Below are 26409 nucleotides of genomic sequence, written 5' to 3'. Positions count from 1 at the left end.
ACCAACTGTGATATCCAGTTGTGCCCAACAGCACCCCACCTCATAAGACCTCGAGTTGGCGCCGCATGTCCTTTGCGAATGCAGTCTCTGTGATGCCACTCCCCATCTGTAGCGAACCAAATTGTGGCCATCATTTTCAAACAAACTGAACATGTATTTGTCAAAAAATACTATCTGATAAAATTCCTGACCGCAGGGACGCCATTCCATTCACCAATGCCACCTAGAATGTTTCTGCACATTCATCAAAGGTGGGCAAAGAATTGGCGTGCACGTAACCCATGCTGCAACAGACAGCGGCGGACTGTCATACCGATAGTGTACAATGTGTTACACTGATCCGCTGTTGTGCCAGAGCCAAGGAAGACATGGATCTGTCCTACAATGCCACTTGGTTGAAGTGTCGATCTTGACTGGTGGTGGTCTGGGTGGTGGGACCTGACCCATCTCATCGTGTTCTACGGCCTTCCGTGAACCATTCTGAGCACACCCATTACACTGCCAAAATGTTTCGTCCCACACAAGCAGCATCACATTATCTCATGCCGATAATGTACCCTCTTTCAATCTCACTGAATTGACGATACGTTTGTGCATACTTTTGCGAGACATCCTGGACGTCTGTTCGAGTCACATCGATCCAATCATCAGCTTCGCTTTATGGCAACAATGGGAGCCACAGGCACATTTTACTAGTATGTGGTGTTGTGCCATGATATCGATGTTGACCTGGAACCCATGGGCCGGCATAGTTCAAATGCTATCGTTTCTGCAGAACATACTAATGTACAAGTCCTGTGAATATTAACACATCCTATCTCTAGTCATTCTGTTTTTTCTGAACATGAGTGTACCAATGAAGTCCAATGCACACACATTCACTGAAACTTCAGAAAACATTCTTCTTCTTCTTCCTCTTCCTCTTCCTAACACCTTCCTGTTGGGGCAGGATAGGCTTTTCGAGATGAAGCATGCGATTTGTTCTGATCTAATGCTTTCTGTGGATTTAGGCATCTTAATCTAATATCCGAATTTACAGTGCCAGCCACCGTAATTTAGGATTCCATGCTGTCTCTGGCCTTCAACAGTGAGCCGATGGGCTGAGATGATGACTGAGCTAGGTGGTTCATGTGCAGTGTGCCCATACAAACTCAATCTTCATTCCTGCATCTTCACACTGATTGGGGCCACTCCAGCTAGATGTCAAATCACCATATTGTTTATACAGTTGGGCACAGAAATGCCTAATGACCTTTTCGGAATCCGCATTTCTGCGACGTGTAATAAGTGCTCAGCACTTTTAAGTGTGGGCAAACACTTGGTACCACATAATACAACTGGCCTCACCATCGAGTGGTATATCATTGATTTTAGGTGGGTACATATCTTCTTATCATAAACACCACCAGTGATGTCTCCGAATCACTTCCAGGTCACTACGATTCTTGCTCACCAGTCCTCCTCCACATCGTCGTAACACTGTTGTCGAGAATATTGGCATTAAAACATCTACCTCAGTGAGAGGAGCTCAATTAATTTTTACAGTTCCCAGAGATGGAATCATTCCAAGGTACTCCGTCTTGTTGCTGTTCAAATAGAGGTCCAATCTTTACAGATGATCCTGCCCCATTTGGACTCGAGTTTTGAGATCTTTCCTGGTATCAACTGCAAGCATCAAATTGTCAGCACGTAGCTCTATCCGTGGTACACAATTCTGTAGGCTGCACATGACGATATCCATTACGATAACAAAAAGCAACAGAGACAGAGCTGAGCCTCGATGAATGCCAACTATCGCAGGGAAGTTGTCGCTCAGTCCTGCAAACCACCACACCTGCCTGGTGCTATTATACAGCAATTTTATCAAGCTTATGATCACGAAGAGTATACCGAATCACCTGAAATGGTACTCAATCGAATGCCTTCTCAATATTGAGAAAAGCAAGATGTAATGACCTCCTTTTTTGCACAAAATTTCTCTATCAGCTGGCGCACAGCTAATATTGCATCTATCATGCCGTATCCCTTCACACAGCAACATTGATTTATTGAGAGCTGGTGTATGTATCAGAGCCTGTTGTCAAGGATACTTACAAACATCTCCATAGCAGGTGTCACTCATAATTAAAGGTTCTGAGGCAGAGCCACCCTAAAATATATATTAAAATAAATTTCTCAATAACGTAATACAGAATTTAAATTATCAGAATGCAGTTCTCATATTTCCCACGCAGATTTAAATAGAGCTGGTCAATGTTTTTGGAACTGTTGATATGTGATATCATGCAATGTTTTTCAAATAGGTAGTGGCTTGTCTTATGGCTGCACCTAGAAATGTCACTTAGCTCTGCGTAGCAGAGGTCCGTGTGGCTTCCTCGGAGTACAGCTCTAATTGGCATCCCGAAGGCTCTAGTGTTTCAGTCTACGGGTGACTTACCAACCTGCACAAAATTTTCACATTCCAACCCAGCACATTGAGTTGAGTGAACATTAATCCAGTAGTGAAACCTCCACTATTTTGTGATCATGCCATTTGTTCGTGTGTTGCTGCTCAAGAGTCGCCGTGAGATGAACAGTAGCAAGTGGAGTGCTTCGAGTTGGCAGAATCTATTAGCCGCCTTCCACTGCCTGTTATTAGTTTTGAATTTTGTGTTATTATTTGGTGAAGTGCAACCAGTGGTATTTTACTGCCTAGTGGCCGCTAACGCCCCACTTACCTGCCCTGGAGGTTAGCGTAATTTTTGTGGCAGTGTACTTTTCCTCGTCTTGCCAATGCTGTCCGGCATGACGTGTAGTTCGACAGCCTCCTTGATTGCAGTGTGGATTGTGGTTTCTTTTGTCTACCTTGGTTATAGTGGTTCCTTCTGCCTTTCGATGTCATAAACACTGGATTCTGAAGACGCAGTGCTGTGCGTCACTCCGCCCTCGCTTGAATTATTCCATTGTTGTACTGGTTATCACACGTTAGGTGGAGTTGGTAAGAGGATTGATCGGCCTTTAAACTGTTCCTATATTGAGTTGCCATCCTGTTAGGTGAGCGTAACTCTTGGCTGCCTGTCTCACCGCTTACGCAGCCGTAGGGACTTGTCTCAGGTCGAACCCTGGAGCACTGTCTGTGGACCACTCCCTTTTTTATTTGGTCTGATTGTGTCAATTGTTTAAAAATAATATTTGTTTAAATTATTCCTATTGCTTGTGGTCTTCAGCCGACAAATAATTTGAATTATTTCTTAATAAAGCCTTCAGCCATCAGTGTAGCTTGTGTTTCAGTCACTTTTTTTAAAATGACTTTTTAAGAAATTTTTCCTTAAATGAAGTGTGTGTGTTTACTTTGCAACCAACAGTAACTGATTAGGCCCCGTCCACACCATAACCTGCCTTCCCTAAGTCCCACATTTCAGTGGCAGCAGAGCATGGTTACTATTGTAATAATGCCGTTATAGTTACCGTTGGTTCAAATTTTAACTCTGTCAGTGTTACACGATTTTCGTCTTTGCTATTTGGTTGTTTCAGGTGAGCAATTCTAATGGTGCTCAGGCAGTGCCCCGGTATCGGCCTGTTGAGGAAGAACCACCTCATTTATGAGCTGGCGATAAGTTGCCAACCTATTGACGGTAGTGTCTCGGACTTAGCCGCCCGTTTGCGTGCTACCATTCTTCAGCCGGTTGATGTCACGCCAGATGTTGTGGGTGAGACAGAAACAGCCATTGAGTTTTTGTGTAAGGCTGTTAGGGGCTTTGAGGACACCATTAGCTTTTTGGAAGACACTCAACCTAGTGGCAGTCAGTCAGAGAGAGGGTGGGCACAGTTAGTACATTTATCCAACCAGATAGTGGGTTTAAGGACATTAAAGTTAGAGGATCGTTATAAGGAATCAACCGCTCAATTGGGGTCCTTGATTAATGAATTGCAGTTTAAGATTACATGTTTAGAGCTTGATGGGAAGAGAACTGGGGAGCAGGACTTGCTGTCTTTAGGGGGGGTGCATGAGCCAGCCTGGGAATGATGCACTTATGTCTACCGAGAGATTAGATGCAGCGTTTGCTAAATTGCCTAATCCTCTGGTGCATCTCTTTTGGGACATCACAGAAGTAGTGATAGACCAACTCGAGCAAATTGAAAGGTTATTATGGTTGTTCGTTCGCCTTAAGCAACACCCTGATGCCTTTACTGTTTTGCATCAAGTAGTTTTGTTGCTATTGTATCAGTTAGCTAGAGGGGAATTGAGGACCCTCATTCCAGAGCATGACAGAGGGGTTTTCCTTGTGGCGGTTGAGGGAGCTTGTAATTAACGAAAGATTGGCCATGAGATTTCGCAAACAGCTCAAGTGTCGCTATATTTGGCAGTTGCAGCAAGATAAAGAGGAGTTACAGCAATATGTGGACAGAGTCAAGACGGCCTTCTTGGCCTTGATAGTCGACTTGCCAGAACACAAGTTAGTTTCTATTGTTCTGAGGGGAATGCAAGCAGCAGATAAGTCGCACTTTGTTTATTGTGGTCGTCCCTCCACCTGGGAAGAACTTTGTGCTGCTGCTGTAGCGATATCTGCGTTACCGCTCGCAGACAATCCATACCATGAAGTTAAGATTCAGCCAATGGCCATTATCAAGGACAACTCCAGATTATTTACATCAGCTGAGTTTGCTAATAGGGAACCACGGCGTTGCTTCAGGTGCGGTCAGACAGGTCATTTAATTCGTTCTTGCGTTCAACCACACGCACCCAGATAATAAATGACACTGGGCTGGGCAGTGACCTCGGGATCGAGCCTTTAAACCTTGGGGTGCCCATGTCGTTGCTCGATCATCACCTCCCCTGCTTTATATTTGTTCTCAAGTAGGTGGTGAACCTATTTGTGCCCTTTTGGATTCTGGCAGCTCCTTTTCGTTGTTGAGCTTGGAATGGTTTCTTGAATTTGGTCATCTTACGAGACTTAAGTCGGTCCCTTCTTCGGTGCAGAGATGTCGGGTTGCCAATGGCCAGGTGTTGCCTCCGCATGGTTGGGTCTGAGGGAGTATCTCGTTTGGGGATTTCTCCTGGTCCTTGTCTTTGGCCTTGGTTAAGAAGCTGCCGGCTGATTTGATTTTGGAATGTGATTTTATCAGTGAAACTGGTATTGTCTTGGATTATTCTGGAAACACCTTCTTCTTTAAGTTCGCTTCTGCTCAGAAGTTTGGGTTCTGTGAATGTGCTCAGCGTAAGGTGCATCGAAATGCCGACATGCTGGCTGTTGATGCAAAGGTTAATGAGTCTGATCTTGCTCATCTGCCTTCACAGCAGGCCTTTGAACTTGGAGATTTGTTACAGAGGTTCCCCGAGCTTCTCTGCGATCGACTGGGGGTTACTAATTTTCCTGAATACCATATTCATCTGTCTGACCATATTCCCGGGCAAGATTTTCGGCCTGTTGTTGACTACTGGCGCCTGAACACCATAGTTGTCTTCGACTCTGTTCCTTTACCTGATCTTCATAACTCTTTTACTTGGTTTGCCAGCACTAATTGGTTCACTGTGCTTGATCTGAATCGAGCCTATTCTATCAGATTTCCTTAGCCGAAGAATGTAAATAGGATACAGCATTTTGGACTGATTGGAATCTGTTTGAGTTTAACATGGTTCCCTTTGGTTTGGCTACTGGCGCAGCCATTCTCACTCGTTTGCTGGATAATATTCTTGGAGACTTGAAATTAGTCTGTGTTTATAATTACTTGGACAACTGGGTGATTCATAGCTGTTCATTTCAGGAGCATTTGGAACATATCCAGCAAGTCATTGCTAATCTGCAAGGGGCCGGTTTGACTGTTAAACCTAGTAAGTTGACATTAGCCAGGTAGCAGATATCCTTAGTATCAGGCAAGAACGTTCCCACTGACCAGGAGCTGACTAAGGATTTGAGAGCTCTTCCGCTGCCTGCTGATAAACATGGGATTGTTAGGTTCATAGGCGTGGCAAATTATTTTAGACATTTTGTCCCTAATTTTGCTCAGTTGGCGGCTCCTATAAATGAACTGCATCAAAAAGGGGTGTGTGTTTTGAATGGGGGCCTGCCCAAGAGGCCACATTTGAGCACATTAAGACAGCTATAGCCAACCCTCCCATTCTCGGGGTGCCCGATTTTAATAAAAAATTTATTGTACAAACTGATGCGTCTAGTGCGGGTATTTCGGCCATCCTCTACAGGAGTCTGAGGGTCAAAGGCAGCCATTAGCGTATGCGACTCACCGGTTGACCAGTACCAAACTTAAATATTCTGTTTACGAATGTGAGGCATTGGCTGACTTGTTCACGATGCAGAAGTATCGCTATTTCAGCTAGAAACTGACAATCAAGCATTGAGCTGGGTGCTAGCAAGGCCACATAAAACTGGCTGTATTGCCAGGTGGGCAGTACGCATTTCGGCATTTCAATTCGAGGTGAAGAACAATTAGAGGCATCGAGAATGCGTTCGCAGATGTCCTTAACCGTGTATTTACTGAACAACCATCTAATGAGGACGCCCAAGAAGCTGCAGCATGCAATCTTAGTTGCATCATGTTAGGCAATATTCCTCATTTGTTTAGTGACATTGCCAACCACCAGGATCAGGACCCCACTTGGGGGCCGGTTAAGAAACGGCTTTCAGTGGGTGAGCATTTGGATGAACTCATTGTCAGGAAGAGTATTTTGTGTAAAAGAGTGGGACGTACCAAGGAGGTAATCGATGAGTCTTTAGGAGTAAACCAGGAGACCAGGTGTATGTCTGTGATTTTCCCGGGAGGGAGGTGCGTGTTAGAAACCTTGGTAAGTTCACCCCGTTTCCTGGGTCCCTGTACTATTATGCGTATCTTAGGCCCAGTTAATCTTCTGGTTAAAGACAATCGCACCGGTAAGCAATACCGGGTCCATCTTAATCAAATCAAGTTTGGTTAGGCCACTTGCACTTGCTGGGTTACCCCCGGACTGGTGTTTCAGGGGAGGAGGTTGATCTGTGTGCTGCTCGCGTTGGTACCGTTGGTAGGTTGGCATCGTGTAATACGGATAGTGGTGTCTTGTTTTCTTCTTCTGTTTACTGGCACCACTCCGTCTGCTAGTGTTGTCTGTCCGTGAGGGGCAGCAGAAGTGTTCATTGATATCTATTACCAGTGCTATCTTTGGAAGGACATGAACTGTTTTCCGGGTCATGTGCATTGATAGTTCAGTTGGGACGGAGGAGCAGAGAGGTTAGGCAGCTTCAGGACATGCTGGGACCGCTGGTGGCACGCCGGCATTGCAGGATCAAGGGGCTGTAGTTATGAGGGCCACAACCCCATTGTCCACCGGACCCAGCACGTTGAGTCGAGTGAACATTAATCCAGTAGTGAAACCTCCACTATTTTGTGATCACGCCATTTGTTCGTGTGTTGCTGCTCAAGGGTCGCCGTGAGATGAACAGCAGCAAGTAGAGCTTGTCGAGTTGGTGGAATCTATTAGCTGTCTTCCACTGCCTGTTATTAGTTTTGAATTTTGTGTTATTATTTAGTGAAGTGCAATCAGTGGTATTTTACTGCCTAGTGGCCGCTAACGCCCCAGTTACCTGCCCTGAAGGTTAGTGTATTTTTGTGGCAGTGTACTTTTCCTCACCTTGCCGATGCTGTCCAGCATGAAGTGTAGTTCGACAGACTCCTTGATTGCAGTGTGGATTGTGGTTTGTTTTGTCTACCTTGGGTGTAGTGGTTCCTTCTGCCTTTCGATGTTTTAAACAGTGGATTCTGAAGACGCAGTGCTGTGTGTCACTTCGCCCTCGCTTGAATTATTCCATCATTGTACTGGTTATCACATGTTAGGTGGAGTTAGTAAGAGAATTGATTGGCGTTTAAACTGTCCCTAGTTTGAGTTGCCATCCTGTTAGCTGAGCATAACTCTTGGCTGCCTGTCTCGCTGCTTATGCAGCTGTAGGGACTTTTCTCAGATCGATCCTTGGATCAGTGTCTGTGGATCACTCCCCTTTTTATTTGGTCTGATTGTGTCAATTGTTTAAAAATAATATTTGTTTAAATTATTCCTATTGCTTGTGGCCTTCAGCCGACAAATAATTTGAATTCTTGCATAATAAAGCCTTCAGCCGTCAGTGTAGCTTGTGTTACAGTCATTTTTTAATGATTGTTTTAAAAATTATTTTGGTATCTTTAACGTGTAATTGTCTTCCTCATGTGAAATTCAGGCCTTCAGTCGTTAATTGTTCTGAAGTATTGCTTGTGGCCTTCAGCCGACAAATAATTTTGAATTCTTTCTTTATAAGGCCTTCAGCCATCAGTGTACCTTGTGTTACAGTCAATCTTTTTCAAATGATTGTTTAAAAAAACTTATTTCCTTAAATAAAGTGTGTTTACTGTGCAACCAACAGTAACTAATTAGGCCCAGCCCACACTTTTTCCTGCTTTCCCTAAGTCCCACATTTCAATAGTGTAGGCTGTTTAATGAAGAAAGGACAAATGTTCATGATGAAGTACAATCTGGATGGCCTACAGCCATGAATGAAGGCTCGACACAAAAAGTTGACGAGGCAATTCGCTAAAACAGACCCTTTTATACTGACGAACAGCATCAGGTATTTCCACAAGTTTCACGATCAGTAGCTTATCACACTGTTATCAACAAAATTCACTACCAAAAAGTTGTGCAAGATGAAAAAATGTTAACAGAAGAACCTAAAACAAAGTGAATGGCACATTCTTTGTCCATTTTGGAGTGCTATTACACGGAAGGTGATGAGTTCTTGAGTCACACTGTAACCAGTGATGAAACATGGATTGCGCACTACACACCAGAGAATAACCATCAATACAGTGAGTGGCATCATTCAAACTCCCCAATGAAACCATGAAAATTCAAACGAGAATCTTCAACATGGAAAATCATCGCCATGGTGTTTTGGGACCAGAAAGGCATGCCTCTGTTAGACATTTTGCCAAGGGAAATGACTATAAATACTAATACCAACTTTGAAACATTATTAAAGCTTAAGCGCACGCTGTTCAAAATCACCAGCAGGGACTGCTCTCTAGCTGTGTCATTCTGCTTCATGACAATGCTCGGCCTCACGTTGTGGCAAGAATAAAGACGTGACTGCACAAGTTTCATTGGGAATTACTGGTTCATCCGCCATACCACCCTGACTTAGCACCATCAGATTTTCATCTGTTTCCAAAATCCAAAACTGAAGGAATTTCTTGATGGAAAGCACTTGGAAAATTATTACACGATGAAAAAAATTGTTGCTAACTGGTTTGACGGTCAGGCAGCAGCATTCTCTGATGCTTGGATCCAAAAGCTGGTGCAATGGCTTGACAAATGTTTAAATGTTCTTTGGTGACTAAATTGAAAAAAGGAAAATGTGCTCACTGTAGTTTGTGATACAATCTTCTTTTGTAAATGAAGTTTCTCTTACTCTATAGCAAATAGGTTCTCACTTTAAAAATGACCCTCACACAATTTACCGTAGATTGCACAAGATTTGTTTTGAGAACAAAATGTTGACAGAAACACAAAATGAAATGTTTCTCTATATGTACAATCCTTGAAAAGCGCTTTTGGTTCCAATGGATTTCTGATTTGTGTACACGGGTAGAGTCTGTACTACCACTCTTCTTCTTAAAATTGCTCAGCTAACGCACAGCAGAGAAATTGGAGATGTGAAATTATCAAATACACAATTATATGACAGTTGTAGCAAATTAATAACGAGACTGGAACACCTGATACAGAAAAAGAATTAAATAGAAGTATTTGAATATCTAGGAGATTATGTCTGTGAGTTTTAAAGTGGACTGACTGGACAAATCTAGACATGGAAAGGCAGATGCCAGACAGAGATTTAATGAAAGAATCTTAAGGAAGTAGGAAAGTGTAATTCGTGCACAAAACATTATTCAAGTGCTCTAATTACTGCTTAGCATTACTTTTGTGTAAAGCTCAAGAATTAGCATGTGTCTGTATGACACAAATAATACTGATTAAATTTAAATAAATGATGTGTGACTGGTAGTTTAAGGAACAATTTACAGTTCTTGAACCCAATAGAACATTATTTTAATAGTTATACTAAATCTAAATCCATTGTGTGATCAGATTCAGACTGAAAGAAGAAGAAGAAGAAGTAAATGTAATGCAACTGGCAATTATTCTCCGTAATAGACAGCTTCTCACAACTAATAACACAGGAACGAAAGAAAATATCTTCAACAGGCCTTAAACAGGTGTAACAAGATTACAGAAGCTCATTGTTTTGCAAGAAATCAGTGAAAGTCCAGTCCTGTCATACGTACCATAATGTAATGCTGGCTGCTAATGGAGTAAACTAGATGACACTATAGTTTGTAGTTTTAAATAAAAATGTTTATAAAAAAAAAAAAAAAAAAAAAAACAAATCCCTTGAGATAGCAATGTAATTACTAGCCAGTGTTCTCAATACTTGACTGAACACCACTAAATAAAGAACATAATTCATTTCCTATACCTATTACTCCATTCTGTCAAGACACCTGACAAAAACGTTAAAGTTCACAACATAAAATCTTTCGCGAAAGCATCCGAGTTCAACATCGACATCTCTCGCAAAACTTAGGACTTTCGACTGTGTTGCTGGCCAGCACCCAGAAATGAAACACAGGATCTCTGTACTGTCTCTCCACACAGAACCCTCATCTGACATCTCCCAGCACAATGCGTCGTTTTTTTTTCCCCCAAATGATAGGTCTCATCCACAAGTGAAGTATCTTACATGATATAAAAATTTAAAATTAATGACCCTATCAGCCAATTTACGTAAATTATGCAAAGCGTGCTAAAATGCATGTTAATTTAATGTTGTATAACACAAAATACATTATTATTTATATAATGATAAATTAAGTGTGTGCGACATTGCTGAGCTAGTCTTTTTATAAATAGTAAAATAAACCACAAGAAACCACCAGACATTTATGCAGGACTTCTGCTCAGACCTTACTTTTGTGTACTGGATTTAAGTTAAAAGCAATAAGGTTTCTAATTCAGCATGCCAAGGAGTATTTTCATGTTATCCCGTGCATTCGAGTGGAATTTACATCCTGCTGTTGATAACTCGGAAACTTAAGCTTAGTTAAGTTCCCAGTACATGCTTGTGTGGATTTTCCTTGTTACATTGACTGCAAACAGAAGTTTATGGACCATATCTGTGCCACTGAGCATTTTATGCCCTAGCTCAGTACAGTAGCAGAGTTTGACTGCCAGACATTTCTGCTTCTGTTCATACACCTGCAGGGAACTTTGCGTGACTCTTTCCTGCTCGGAAACTACTTTACTCAACACACTGAGCTGCTCATAACTGGACTGGGAGCTCGCAGCTAAGTGACAATGAGATAAAATCTGTGTACGATTGCCACTGCAGGAATTTCACAGCACACTCAAAGCCAGTGCAGGTGTTCACTCCAGTTACATTCTTAGATGCCAATATTTCTGTCAGAGGGCTGCAACATCATCCAGTAGTTAGATTTCTTACTTTGGGAAACTTCTCCTTACTTAAAACAATTCCTGGTGCAATTCTGTCCTCACACATTCCTGTATATGGTGAGCTTTTGCTTACATGTCTACATCTACTCTGTACAGTGTGTGGCTAGGAGTTTGTTGTGTACCTGCATCATTTTTAACACTTACCATTCTGTGGGAATGAATGTCAGAGAAATTAGTACATTTTGTGACCCATTTTAAAATGTGAGCTTTTGGAATTTTTTAAGTACAGCTGCCCATAATGCACAATGTCTTTCTAGTACTGCCTCACACTGCAGTTTGTTGAACATTTCTGTATCTTATGCTGACCGAACAAACCTGTAATGAACTTTGCGGGTCAACTTTTTATGTCTTCTCTCATCTGTCAATCTAACTCAGGACAGCCTCCAGGCTGACGAACGGTACTCGAGAATTGGTCGCACGTGGACACATGCTAATTATTCTACTATGCCTACTGCTATTCTAATTTTGCTTAGGGAACAAGGTTTTGGTGACATCAGGACTTTAAGGGAAAACTGTATCCCCCAACATTGTCCCCTTCCAAATAAGAAGGAAACAGAGAAAGACAAAAAGGTGCTATTCATTCTGCTAAATGAAAAGAACATGGTCTGTTGTTGTGTAAATAGCAGGACAATTTCACTGTTTCTACAGAATCAAATACAACTGTTCTGAACCCAATAATTAATGTTAAAAGAAATTCTTAGTGGTCAAGGAAACACATTGAAGTTCCTGGATCCTCCATCCACACAGAATACAAGTCCACTAGCTCCAGTTTCATGGAATGAAGCACCTGATTATGAAAATAAAGGAACTCAGAAGAAGGGGATGTAAGAAATCAGCAAGTAACAAGTGCAAGAAGTATAATGTGAGACTATACCTGTATATTGAGTGTTTTGCTTCTGATCACCACAAATAATTAGTTGTTTTTGTTTTTGATTTGTACTGTGCACTCATGTTTAATTTGTTTCTTTCAGTACAAGAATGTGTAATCATTTCATATGAATGTACATTTTGTTCTCAATTGTGCTTAGCATTACGTACATGGTATAATATATTTTATTAAAACAAGAATGGTAAAAAATTAACTTTCTTCACTTTAAATGCTTCTTTTTCAATATAACAAACAAGGTAAAAGTAGTAAACATAAAAAAATTTAACAAAAATTAATTTGGCGCTAACTGATTAACACTGTAGCTGTTTGTCTCCACCCACTTACACTCGTTTAATATTGCAGTTAACAAGTTCTTCAAATAAACTCTATGAACCTTAATTTCAAGAAGGGAAATGTTTTGCACCAGTTTCTGGCCCATGTGTAGTTATTTATAATTTTATATATCTAAAAACAAAGATGATGTGACTTACCAAACGAAAGTGCTGGCAGGTCGATAGACACACAAACAAACACAAACATACACACAAAATTCAAGCTTTCGTAACCAACGGTTGCTTCGTCAGGAATGAGGGAAGGAGAGGAAAGATGAAAGGATGTGGGTTTTAAGGGAGAGGGTAAGGAGTCATTCCAATCCCGGGAGCGGAAAGACTTACCTTACCAAACTTTTGTTTGGCAAGTCACATCATCTTTGTTTTTAGATATATTTTTCCCACGTGGAATGTTTCCCTCTATTATATTCATATTTATAATTTTATTTGTTTAACAGATGGTACTCATAATGTCACAAGACCACTGAGCAATACAGGGGCAAGGTGAAATGTTAAGAGATGCATTCAGAGGTCAGAGTATTATGTCATATGTTTTGATGAGTTCATTTCATGCTTTAAGTGTGATTCTGCAAGGTCTACAAATAGGCATCTATAGCTGTATTCCACTGGCTCTCAACATTTTCAACCATAAATATCTTTAGATGCAGCAGTAGGTGGAAAACAGAGGAGCAAAATCTGGTAAATGACACAAGCCTGTTTCTACTGCCATTCAGTTTTCCACTGTAGAACACCTCTGAGGGTAACAAGATTGTCCCGATGAAAGATTGTCTTCTCCTTTTGAGATCCAACTCTCTTCTCACATACTTTTTTTCCCCATCTAGTCAGTCTACGATAATTTCACAGCATTCAACAGATGCTATTTTACTCTTTGTGAGGCAATTGAGGAGATAAATCCCTTTTGCATCCCAGTACATGCTAGCTGTAAATTTTCCAAGCAAATGAATGTGACATCACATTTTGTGGTGCAGAGTGGACCTCAACCCCCTTTTTTTATGGCTGTTTTCTTCTAGGTTGAAACTGTGGACTCTTGTCTCATCCACAGTAACTAAACAGCACCAAAAAAACTTACATTCTTTTTAAAACACTTCAGATATTGCCCTGATACTTTATTCTGATTTTTGATGTTGTTCAGCAATCCGCAATCTTCATTGAATATGCTTAAGGTGACGAATACGTTGGACATTCATAATCATCCATTGTAGAATACAATACTCAGCTTTTTTTATGTTTTCATCTGTAATTGTAGTTTTGGGACATCATCCAATACAATATCTTCAAAAGATTCATGGACACATCTGCATTCCTTTCTTCACTATTGAAAATAATGAGGAATGAGGCAAAACTACTTCATCTTTGGACGAATTTCCAGCGGCAATAAACCACCCAACAAAAAAGTTATCTACATTAGTCTTTTGAATGAAATAGCACAAAATGACTACCTACAAAAGCTGCCTACTCTGCAGATCAAATTTACACTGAACAACAGGACTTCCCAACTTTACCTGAAGTAACATTTGCAGTACTCAAAAGCCTCATCTCAATAATGTGATTCTTGAATAATAAAATGGTATCCTACTGGCTGGGTTTTGTTCTAGGGCATCAGATGCTTGTAATATTAAGTGGATACATTATTGCCTCACAATATACATATGAAAACTTACTTAAAAGCGGGCAAGGTTGTAACACATCACAACTCCCCTGGCTGTGACGTAGCTCTTTCTGTTTAGTTTTGGGGTATGACATAAAATTATCATCTTTATTTTTCTCATCAAGTATTCTTTATTATCAATTAGGTGCTCACTTAAGGAATTTTATCTCTGTTGCCATTTCATTTCCAGTTATTCTAAATTAAATAAGAAAAAGAGAGAGGCAGATGTATTTTGTCTCCTCCCAGTGGATGTCAAACCGAGGGGCCTCAAAGAGCGTGTGCTAAAATTTTTGTACCAGTTTTGACAAAATGAAAACCAGTGAGCGTTAAGCCCTCTTGGTGTGGACAACATTATCACCCTGTTCAGCTATTTTATATTTGTGTTACATGACAAACACTAACAGAGAGCATATGAGACAAGGCACAGGAAAGATTTCTTCAGCCAGTTGTACTGAAAATGATACGAGATGGTATAAGCAATAAACAACAGTACCCATCAGTACATTACCACTAAGTCCCTGATTCTTTTACTAATCAAACTCCCACGTATAACACAGCTTCAAACTTATGATTATTTTACAAATGAGTTAATTTTTAAATATCTGACGTTAAGCACCTAAGCAAGAAAAAGTATGGAATTATGTTTAACCCACTGTCCCCACACCCTCTATCAAATAATTTCCCCTTCTTCTGTTCTGACAGCCCCTACCAAACTATGGCCCCACATCACCGGTGCACCTCACCAGCTCCGGCACCCACGCATCATGTGCCTATAGTTGATCCCTGACTGCAGCGGGCAGGGCGCACTAGCTTTGTGGGCCTAAGTGAACCAATTACGTAATGCAATTTTGTAAATGTCTCTACAGCAATGCTTCATTGTTGTCAGAACTTTGTACACAGCTACTATTTGTGCCCGTTGCCATTAGTGTTTCGCTGACGAGTGCCAACAACGGCGTTGTGAGCTGTCAGAGATCTTCTTATGCTGTCTCAACTATAGCCTGCACACCTAGCACTCCTCTCCCCCACATTCATATTTGGCAAACCTGCTGCCTCTCTCTGAGCCACTAGCTATTCTTCCCCAGCCCCTCTTCCTGTCTTCGCCCCCCCCCCCCCCCCCCGACAAATGACATAAGACATAACCCAACCTCACCATAGTCCACCAACTGAAATGAAATGCCGGCATTTTATGTCCCATATTTTTCACATTAATCGAAGTGTTGTCTCCAGACTGTGGAGGAAGTTTCAGGAAACACATTCAATAGCGGATCAACATCACGAAGGCTGTCCACACAAAACTACAGCAGCTCAGGACCAGTACATGATGAAATGTGCACAGACACACCCTACAAAGACAGCGACTACACTGCGCCACAAGTTTCGAGAAGCCACAGGGGTTACCGTAAGTACCCAAACTGTGTGCGGCAGACTTCCCTGTAGGGGGCTGTATGGTCAAGGATCTTTCAAGACTCCACCACTCCGTCCACATCACAGGAGTATTCGTGTAAGAGGGCTTAGGGCACATGAATGTTGGACACGAGACCATTGGACCAAAATGCTGTTCACAGACGATGTGCAAATGGACTTGCACCTTGACGATAACTCTGTTTGCATACGGAGGTGAACAGGGGAACATAATCATACCTCAGCAATTGTGGAACGTCACCAACAATCTGGTGGCTCAGTCGTGTTGAAAACAACATTTTCCGATCCATAATCAGTGGTTTTGCAGAGACTGTAGGGGAAGGGTTTACTCTACAAGATGATAATGCCCGATCTCGTCATGCTCGCAGTTTGTGTCGGTTTCGGACAGGACGTGGGATCCGAAGAATGGATTCGCCAGCACGCTCACAGGATACGAATTGCATAGAGCATGCAGAGAGCTTGCTCAAAACAGCGATTTCTAGTCATCAGCATCCTCCATTAACGATTGAAGCTCTCAGAAACGCTGCCACTGAGGAGTGGGAAAATATGTCTCAAAAGCCCTGCAACGAGTTGGTACTGAGCATGTCCCATTGCATTTGAGAGTGCATGAAAGTTTGTGGAGGACTTGCACATTACCACAAAGTGCACTGTTTTTTGATGCTGTGGGACATCGCAATTTTTTGTTTTTTTCAAATAATGTTCCTTTTTCACTTCATAACTGATTCAAACGAACATATAGTGTAGTTTCTCTTTGTGCAATATTCTGTATTAACAAAAAATACAGTATAAGACATCTATGTTATTTCAAGATACGAGAACCAATTATGTGCTTAACTTTTTTTGATGGATTTATTAAGGTTAAAGTTTGTTGGAAGTCATTAAGTTCTCTCATTATTAATCACTGGATAAGTATAGTATGGGTAATTTAGAATCTGTTTTAAGCAACAGCTAGCTTTTCATGCATCTAAATGCTTATGGTGTCATATCTCATGAATTACGTCATACAATGATATAATTTTACTGGTACATTCAGTGATATATGTGGATACTGACCTTAAAATGTGTTGCAAAGAAGGTTAGTAGTAAAACAGTAATAAATTAATTAAGTTTAATGCTGTTAAGAGGCAGTTTCACTGCAGGAACTGCAAAAATGTAGTAAATAAAAATCTTTTTTGCTTTCATTATTTTGTGGAGGGTATCAAACCAGTCTCAGGACTGAAGACAACAACAACAACAACAACAACAACAACAACAACAACATCAGTGAGAAAAGGTTCATGTAGATTTGAAATTATGAGTAAAGTTTGTTGTAAGTCACTAAGTGTTCTCATCTCAAATACTGGATGAACAGATGAACAGAGTATGGGTAATTTGCGTGCAGTGAGTTATGCTGCCTCGACACACACACACACACACACACACACACACACACACACACACACACACACGGTTCATAACTGTAATACTAGTCTTACAATGTTAAATCTTCAACGTAAGACTATGTCTCATAATGTGTACATTACATAGCAATTTAAGTTTTTACATTTGTCCAAAAAATACTGAAAAACACATTTTTGTTGTTCCTGTAAGCTGTTTAATAAGCAACCTGCAATTGTGACATGCAGCGTTGGCTGGGTTAGCCGTTTAGTAATTAGTAATAGAGATGCTCACACCTTTCGATGTTCCTCTCACATTCTACTAAATGGGGCTCTTTTTCTGAATCTGTAGATTCACTTCTCATAAGGAGAAGTTTCAGCAGGAAGAAATCCCAAGTCTGTAAAGGAAAACCACTGTAATCACGATGCTGTGGTAGAGGAACATGTCACTATGTTAAGTGAACAATAAACAAACACTACGAGTGATACATATGTGTCTGCGTAATAGCATTTCAGATTACAAGTAATGAGAACATATGAAGGAAGATGATGGTCATTATGAGTTATTTTTGTGACCATCCCAAAATTTGCCTGTAATGCTTCAGCAAGAACACTGAATATCTTATATATAATAGTTAGATGATGTAGAAATTCCTATATATTTGTAAATAGAGGATAAATATTGTCATAATGTTATTAAGTTTGCAAAGCAAATGCTTTCATATTTTGAACATTTGTTAAAAGAATACTGTAGGCTCAAGTTGTAAATCCTTCTTAAAGCTTACAGACATTATTGTTACACATTGTAAAATTGCCGAACATGACACCCTCGTAAATGTTTATAGCTTCCCATATGATTGTAAGAACACCGTGCTTTTAGCATTGTAACCATTATTATTCAAACACTATACAATGCCTAATTTCAAATCCGGGTGACTTAACTGAACTTGACTGCATCAAATGTTAGTTCCCCCATCAAAGGAACTCACAATCACAGCTACCCGGCAATTGTTTGACACTCCACTGCTGACAAAAGTTCCAGCAGTGAAGTGGTGGGTTTGTGCTAGTTAGAGGAGTAAGACAGGTCTACTCGCAGACTCAGAAGAATGGCGTAAAGGAGCCATCATATTTCGATGTGTCGTGACCACACTGCAAATCCAGTCGCTCAGTCTGTTGGCATACCAATAGGAACTGTATGAAGGAACAGTGAACCTCTCACAGCCCTGTAATGTGGCTCATGAACAGTGTCAGGCCTCACCAGTGACAACTGGTTTCAAACCGGACAAGAACTGCTATCAGCAAATGCGGGCTCTTCTCCCAGTTTCGTGTGGATGAGAGAACTGCACGCAGTGGAGTTCTGGAGGTGAGTACTTCACACAAGGCCATTCCTCAGAGCGGCACATAAAGCTGTGCATCTTCAGTGTACCGAACAACTCTGAAACAAGACAGAATCTTACTGGAGACACGTAGTATAGTCCGACGAGTCACAATTTTGATTCTTTGCGAAAAATACGAGGTGTTGAGTGTTCTGAAGGTCCTTACAGACATTTGACCCTGCAGTTTCTCAGGCCAGGCGTGATTCTGTGATGTTTCGGAGGTGCTTTTCGTGCCAAAGCCTGGGCTCACTCGCCTGTATCACAGCAAATGAGAACCAGGTCGTCCATTTTGACATTCTTGGTGACTAAATGTTCCCCTTTCTCCTACATCTCCATAATGAATATGCTGTAATAACGCCTATCTTCTAAGATTACAACAGCCGAGTTCACTGGGCTGCACATGCATTCCTAGTTTGACAAACTTGGGCACCTCAGTACACCTCAACAGACTCACTATATATGCCAATCTTGACCCCTTACAATATGTCTAGGATTATCTGGAACAGAAGGTGAAACATAGCAATCAATATCCCTGTAATTTGGTATCTGTAGAGGATCCAATCATTATTCAGTAGTTTCAGCTGGATGTACTACCTGAAGAAACTTGTGGATTCTCTTCAATCCCATTATTGACGACAGAGGATCAGTATTAAACAGCATTAATGTAATATCTCCTAAGACTGACAAATTTTCTATCTGGTGCGCTTATATGGAACATTTCTACCACTAAGAACTAAATTATCACACAGTCATTGTGAGAAATATTAGCTACAGAAAGCAGAAAAGTATTCTAAATAGTTTGATCCATAGACTAACTATAATTTCAGCTTAAGAAAAATGTGTCAATGTACTAATGTGAAATAAATTAGGTCTACTTACAAAATGGGGAGTAAGTTTCAGCGGCAATATTTGTTTGTTGATGGCCATGATGACAAATTTTCTGCTGCTTTCTAGAACTTGGGTTTTGATCTGGAAATAAAATATATAAAGCTTCAAGTAACAACAACAACAACAACATATGAAATAGGAAAGTGAAAATATCTCCTTTTGGATGTTTCTACCACATGAAACGCAATAGGCTAAGAGGACAACTATTTCTGGAATGAGATATCAAGAATAGCCTGGATAACATAAATAAGAAAAGAACAGTAAAGTAAAGCCATTAAAATGCTAGAAATAACAGACAGCAACACTTTTACAATTCACGTACTTTATTTTCAAGGGGATTGAGGCAGGAAAAAAGAAGAACCACAAAGAAAGAAAAACGAAAAAGGTAATATGGTGACAAGATGAATGAGCAATGAATGAAAAAGAAAGAACAAGGACTGTACAGAAATTGAATTTTGTTATGTCATTAATACAAAGAAAAAGAAAAAGAAGAAGAAGATGATGATAATAACAATAATAAAACAACAATAAGGGAGCATGATGATGGAAGAGGTCACATCATCCACTATGTGAAAAACTTTCCACTACAGACATCAGTCCTCGTTGCCAACATTGGACGATTGAAACTGGAAAAACATTGTGTGGAGTGACAAATCATAGTACACAATTTGGTGATCCGATGGCAGAATGTGGGTATGGCGAATGCCCAGTGAACGTCATCAGCCAGTGTGTGTAGTGCCAACAGTAAAATTCGGAGGCAGCGGTGTGGTCATGTTTTTCCTGGAGGGGCCTTGCACCCCTTGTTGTTTTGCATGGCAATGTCACAGCACAGGCCTACATTGATGTTTTAAGCACCTTCTTGTTTCCCACTGTTGAAAAGCAATTCAGGGATGGCGACTGTATGTTTCAACAAGATCGACCACCTGTTCATAATGCACAGCCAGTGGAGAAGTGGTTACATGACAATAACATCCCTGTAATGGACTGGCCTACACAGAGTCCTGACGTGAATCCTACAGAACACCTTTGGGATGTTTCGAAACGCTGACTTCGTGCCAGGCCTCACCGACTGACATCGATACCTCTCCTCAGTGCACCATTCCGTGAAGAATGGGTTGCCATTCCCCAACAAACCTGCCAGCACCTGACTGAATGTATGCCAGCGAGAGTGGAAGCTGTCATCAAGTCTAAGGGGATGGGCCAACACCATATTGAATTCCAGCATTAAGTCATTTTCAGCCGGGTGCCCGGATTCTTTTGGTCACATAGTATAGAAGTAATTTTGAAAGCAACACTACTGCACACAAATACTGGAGTACAACATGACCAGTGTAAATGCACCTTTAAGAAAAGCAGGTGTAACGTATAATAATGCTTTGCACCACTTTACATCCCCCCACCCATTTGGGTAAAACTGCCAATCCCATTCTTGCAGGAAACAGGTGTCTACACACAAAATCTACAGAAACCAGTGGCAGCATTATTCCAAAAACGCACCCGGAAGCTTCCCGACTGCTATATACCCATTTATGATGTGAGGACACTGTTAAGTTGGCCACGTCAGTTTTCAATGCTTTCACGCATAATCAATTATGTGCAAACAAAATATTCAATTAACGTGTCTAAGCACTCATTTGTTTTAAGTTTAATAATTCAAGCTCATGTTGGCTCATGATATAATTATTCAATAGTCATTACGAAAGTGGAATAACGCTGAATGAAGCACGGACCCCCCATCTCATTGCTACGCTACACACTCCCATACAATATACTGGGCAGCAAACTTTGGTTCATAATTGAGGCTTGACTGCACACACTGGTGTCACCTACATAAAGCGTCCTGCAATAGGACCTTATCTGCTAATGCAGCAAGCAACTCTCCATTAATTAACAAAATTAATCAAGAATATGCATCACCTTTTAGCTCACAACAAGAGTCTGCATAAGTTGTGCAGACTGCCTAAAGTCACTACCCCCCCTCCTGCAACTTCATGTTGCACCAAACCGAAGGCAAGCCTGCACACATGAATGAAAGCACGTAGGGTGATATGTGAATGTTGCAAATAGAAGTCGAAGCATTCAGGCACAGGTGTGCTTTCAAGGGGGAAAGAAGTCTGCAGATGTGCCCTCTATAGCTCCTGCGACTCAATGATGAAGGGATTTCGAGCAGAATGAAGGTAAAATATGGCAACTTGTATGAGTAATTTAATTAAACGATATGAACTGGAGCTATGTCTTTCTGACATCACAAGTAAACATCAGCAAAACAGAAACAAAGGTGATACAACATTTAACGAAACATGGTGTTCATTAGAGGACTGGAGGCCGCCGACAAAGTGAACAAAACTAAAAAGAAAAGAATGACACTGCATCCACAGTACTGCCAAAAAAAAAGACAAATCACTGGCACCTCAAAAAGAATGCACTGGCAGCGAGAATGTTTATGTACCGAAAGTATAGTTTCTTCACTCATTTCAATCCACCAGTGGCACGGAATCTTAGAATAGTGGATAATTTCTTGGAAGAAGTAATTGCTTTCCTCATCACAGTGTCCTGCTATAGTAATTTCTATTACACAAGGTCCAGCTAGAGCCGGTAATTATCCTTGTTCACCCTCAATTAAGGCTGAAATGAGTATTTATCGAATAAAAGAAATCTTTTCTGAAGTAATATCCAGGTTCCCCTTCCCTCCCATCATAGGACAAAGGGAGGGGACCACAGGCAAAGAGAGGTGGAAAGGCAGGGGACCACAGGCAAAGAAAGGTGGAAAGGGAGGGGAGCTACAGCAATGGGAGGTGGAAGGGGAGGGGGCCGAGGCAATGGCAGGTGGAAGGGGAGGGGGCCGAGGCAATGGGAGGTGGAAGGGGAGGGGGCCGAGGCAAAGGGGGGTGGAAGCGGAGGGGGGCCGAGGAAAAGGGGGGTGGAAAGGGAGGGGGGCCGAGGCAAAGGGAGGGGGGCCGAGGCAAAGGGGGGTGGAAAGGGAGCGGGGGCCGAGGCAAAGGGGGGTGGAAGGGGAGCGGGGGTCGAGGCAAAGGGAGGTGGAAGGGGAGCGGGGCCGAGGCAAAGGGAGGTGTAAGGGGAGGGGGGCCGAGGCAAAGGGAGGTGGATAGGGGAAGGGAGCCGAGGCAATGGGACGTGGAAGGGGAGGGTAGCCGAGGCAATGGGACGTGGAAGGGGAGGGTAGCCGAGGCAATGGGACGTGGAAGGGGAGGGGAGCCGACGCAATGGGATGTGGAAGGGGAGGGGAGCCGAGGCAATGGGACGTGGAAGGGGAGGGGAGCCGAGGCAATGGGACGTGGAAGGGGAGGGGAGCCGAGGCAATGGGACGTGGAAGGGGAGGGGAGCCGAGGCAATGGGACGTGGAAGGGGAGGGGAGCCGAGGCAATGGGACGTGGAAGGGGAGGGGAGCCGAGGCAATGGGACGTGGAAGGGGAGGGGAGCCGAGGCAATGGGACGTGGAAGGGGAGGGGAGCCGAGGCAATGGGACGTGGAAGGGGAGGGGAGCCGAGGCAATGGGACATGGAAGGGGAGGGGAGCCGAGGCAATGCGACATGGAAGGGGAGGGGAGCCGAGGCAATGGGACGTAGAAGGTGAGGGGAGCCGAGGCAATGGGAGGTACATGGGGAGGGGAGCAGAGGCAAAGGGAGGTGGAAGGGGAGGGGGTCCAAGGCAAATCGAGGTGGAAGGGGATGGGGCCGAGGCAAATGGAGGTGGGAGGGGAGGGGGGCCGAGGCAAATGGAGGTGGGAGGGGAGGGGGGCCGAGGCAAATGGAGGTGGGAGGGGAGGGGGGCCGAGGCAAATGGAGGTGGGAGGGGAGGGGGACCGAGGCAAATGGAGGTGGGGGGGGGAGGGGGGCCGAGGCAAATGGAGGTAGGAGGGGAGGGGGGCCGAGGCAAATGGAGGTTGGAGGGGAGGGGGGCCGAGGCAAATGGAGGTTGGAGGGGAGGGGGGCCGAGGCAAATGGAGGCGGGAGGGGAGGGGGGCCGAGGCAAATGGAGGCGGGAGGGGAGGGGGGCCGAGGCAAATGGAGGCGGGAGGGGAGGGGTCCGAGGCAAATGGAGGCGGGAGGGGAGGGGGGCCGAGGCAAATGGAGGCGGGAGGGGAGGGGGGCCGAGGCAAATGGAGGCGGGAGGGGAGGGGGGCCGAGGCAAATGGAGGCGGGAGGGGAGGGGGGCCGAGGCAAATGGTGGCGGGAGGGGAGGGGGGCCGAGGCAAATGGTGGCGGGAGGGGAGGGGGGCCGAGGCAAATGGCGGCGGGAGGGGAGGGGGGCCGAGGCAAATGGTGGCGGGAGGGGAGGGGGGCCGAGGCAAATGGAGGCGGGAGGGGAGGGGGGCCGAGGCAAATGGAGGCGGGAGGGGAGGAGGGCCGAGGCAAATGGAGTTTGGAGGGGAGGGGGGCCGAGGCAAATGGAGTTTGGAGGGGAGGGGGGCCGAGGCAAATGGAGGTGGAAGGGGGGGGCTGAGGCAAATGGAGGTGGAAGGGGAGGGGGGCCGAGGCAAATGGAGGTGGAAGGGGAGGGGGGCCGAGGCAAATGGAGGTGGAAGGGGAGGGGGGCCGAGGCAAATGGAGGTGGAAGGGGAGGGGGGCCGAGGCAAATGGAGGTGGAAGGGGAGGGGGGCCGAGGCAAATGATGGTGGAAGGGGAGGGGGGGCGAGGCAAATGGTGGTGGAAGGGGAGGGGGGGCGAGGCAAAGGGAGGTGGAAGGGGAGGGGGGCCGAGGCAGAGGTGGAAAGGGAGAGGAGCCGAAGGCAATGGGAAGTGGAAGGGATCTGAGGCAAATGAAGGTGGAAGAGGAGGGGATCTGAGGGAAAGGGAGGCAAATGGTGGTGCAGGAGATAAGGGGCAATAGGCAATGTGGGGGATAATGGGCAAAAGTGGGGGAAAAGGGCAGCATGGGAGATAAAGGTAAAGGGCGGCACAGGGGATAAGGGCCAAAGGGTGGGTCAAAGGGTGGCACAGGAGCTAAGGGGCAATAGGAGGTGCAGGGGATAAGGAGCAAAGGGCAGTGCAGGGGAGAAGGGCCACAGCCGTCGTTGGGGATAAGGGGCAAATGGCGGGGCGGTGAATAAGATGCGTATGGCAGGGCACAGGCACAAATAGTGCCACGAAAGGAGGGGAGGAGACACAAAGTATGGCATGAGGGGAAGACACACAAAGGGCAGTGCGAAGGGAGAGAAGGGAGGAGGAGGAAAGAGAGGTGCGAGGGGAGCAAAGGGCGGCACGAGGGGAGGAAGTGCATTGTCGGAGTAGTGGGCAACAAGACGGGAAGTGGCAGACAAGGAATTATGTAAGGAGGGGAGGAGGAGCAAAGGGTGTCGTGAAAGCAGAGGAGGAGGAGCAAAGGACGTCTTGAAAGGAGGGGAGGAGGTTGAAAAAATAGAGGCAAAATGGTGGCACAGAGGGAGGGGAGGAGACACAAATGGCAGCACAGAGGGAGGGGAGGAGGAGCTTAGGGCAGCACAGAGGGAGGGGAGGAGGCACTAAGGGGGATGCGAAGGGAGGATGTGAAGACAGGGCAGGGGGCACAAAGGGAGAGGAGCTAGCACAGAGGTGGAGCGGACGTGGCATAGAGGTGGAGGAGAGGTGGCACAGAGGGAGGGGAGGTAGCACAGAAGGGGAAGAAGGGGCATAGAGGGTGGAGAGAGGTGCCACAGAGGGCAGCAGGTGGCACACAAGGACGGGAGGTGGTTTAGATGGGGTGTAGAGGGGGTGTGGTGGCAGAGGGGGATGGTGGTGCAGAAGGTTGGAGGTAGTGGAGAGGACATGAGGTGAGAGTTGGTACAGAAGGGGGAGATGGTGAAGAGGAGGGTGGCGCAGAAGGTGGTTGTGGCACAGAGGGGGATGGTGGTGCAGGGAGGGTGGTGACACAGAGGGGACAAGTTGCACAGATGAGGGGGAGAAAAGGGACGTGGTGCAGGGGGGGAAAAGTGTTGCAGTGGGAGGGGTGGTGGTGGTGGTGGTGGTGCAGACATAGGGAAGGTGGCAAAGAAGGAGAGAAGGTCATGCAAAGGGATGGGAGGTAGTGCAGAGCGAAGGAAGTTGGCGCAAAGGCTGATGAGAAGGGAGGGGAGGGGAGGCAAATGCTGGTGTGAAGTGAGGGGAGAAATGGCATGGGGAGGTCCAAAAAGAGAGGAGAAGGGTTGAGCGTAGAACAAAAGCACGGAAGAGCAGTCGCAGGGCATGGTGTGGAAGGGGCGGTGGGGGGGGGGGGGGCCTCGGAGCGTACAGGTGTGGTTGTGGAGCGGCTGGGGGAGGGGGCCACAGGAGGGGTCCCAGGAGGGGGACAGAGGCCACAGGAGGGGCACGTAGGCCGCGAGAGGGAGGGGCAGAGAGGCAAAGGGATGGGCAGCAAGAGGGGAGGGAACGGGCGACACGAGGGGAGGGAATGGGAGACACGAGGGGAGGGAATGGGGGGCGCCATGAGGGGAGGGAACAGGGGATCGACACGAGGGGAGGGAACAGGGGATCGACACGAGGGGAGAGAACGGGGGGCGACACGAGGGGAGGGAACAGGGGGACGACACAAGGGGAGGGAACGGGGGTGGGCGACACAAGGTGAGGGAACGGGGGGGGGCGACACAAGGGGAGGGAACGGGGGGGGCGACACAAGGGGAGGGAACGGGGGGGGGCGACACAAGGGGAGGGAACGGGGGGGGGGCGACACAAGGGGAGGGAACGGGGGGGGCGACACAAGGGGAGGGAACGGGGGGGGCGACACAAGGGGAGGGAACGGGGGGCGACACAAGGGGAGGGAACGGGGGGGCGACACAAGGGGAGGGAACGGGGGGCGACACAAGGGGAGGGAACGGGGGGGCGACACAAGGGGAGGGAACGGGGGGGCGACACAAGGGGAGGGAACGGGGGGTTGACACAAGGGGAGGTAACGGCCTCACGAGGGGATGGATGGAACGAACAGGACAGGAAAGGAAGTGGATGAGATAAGGGAAGGTAAGGGACAGAATGAAATGAG

At 44.9% G+C, this 26409-nt stretch overlaps 1 protein-coding gene across 1 annotated transcript in view; it reads right to left on the bottom strand.

Moving 5' to 3' along the window:
* Nucleotides 1-26409, bottom strand: part of LOC124550626 (proline-rich protein 36-like) — a 106115-nt gene that overhangs the window by 30307 nt on the left and 49399 nt on the right. Inside the window, exon 4 of the mRNA XM_047125348.1 lies at nucleotides 19429-19518. Coding sequence (XP_046981304.1) covers nucleotides 19429-19518 — 90 coding nt within the window. The remainder of the gene's footprint in view (nucleotides 1-19428; nucleotides 19519-26409) is intronic.

The sequence above is a fragment of the Schistocerca americana genome, chromosome 9 (genome assembly GCF_021461395.2).
Source record: "Schistocerca americana isolate TAMUIC-IGC-003095 chromosome 9, iqSchAmer2.1, whole genome shotgun sequence".
Taxonomy (NCBI): Eukaryota; Metazoa; Arthropoda; class Insecta; order Orthoptera; family Acrididae; genus Schistocerca; species Schistocerca americana.
Note: the sequence above shows the minus strand (reverse complement) of the source record. Positions and strands in the feature narration are given on the sequence as shown.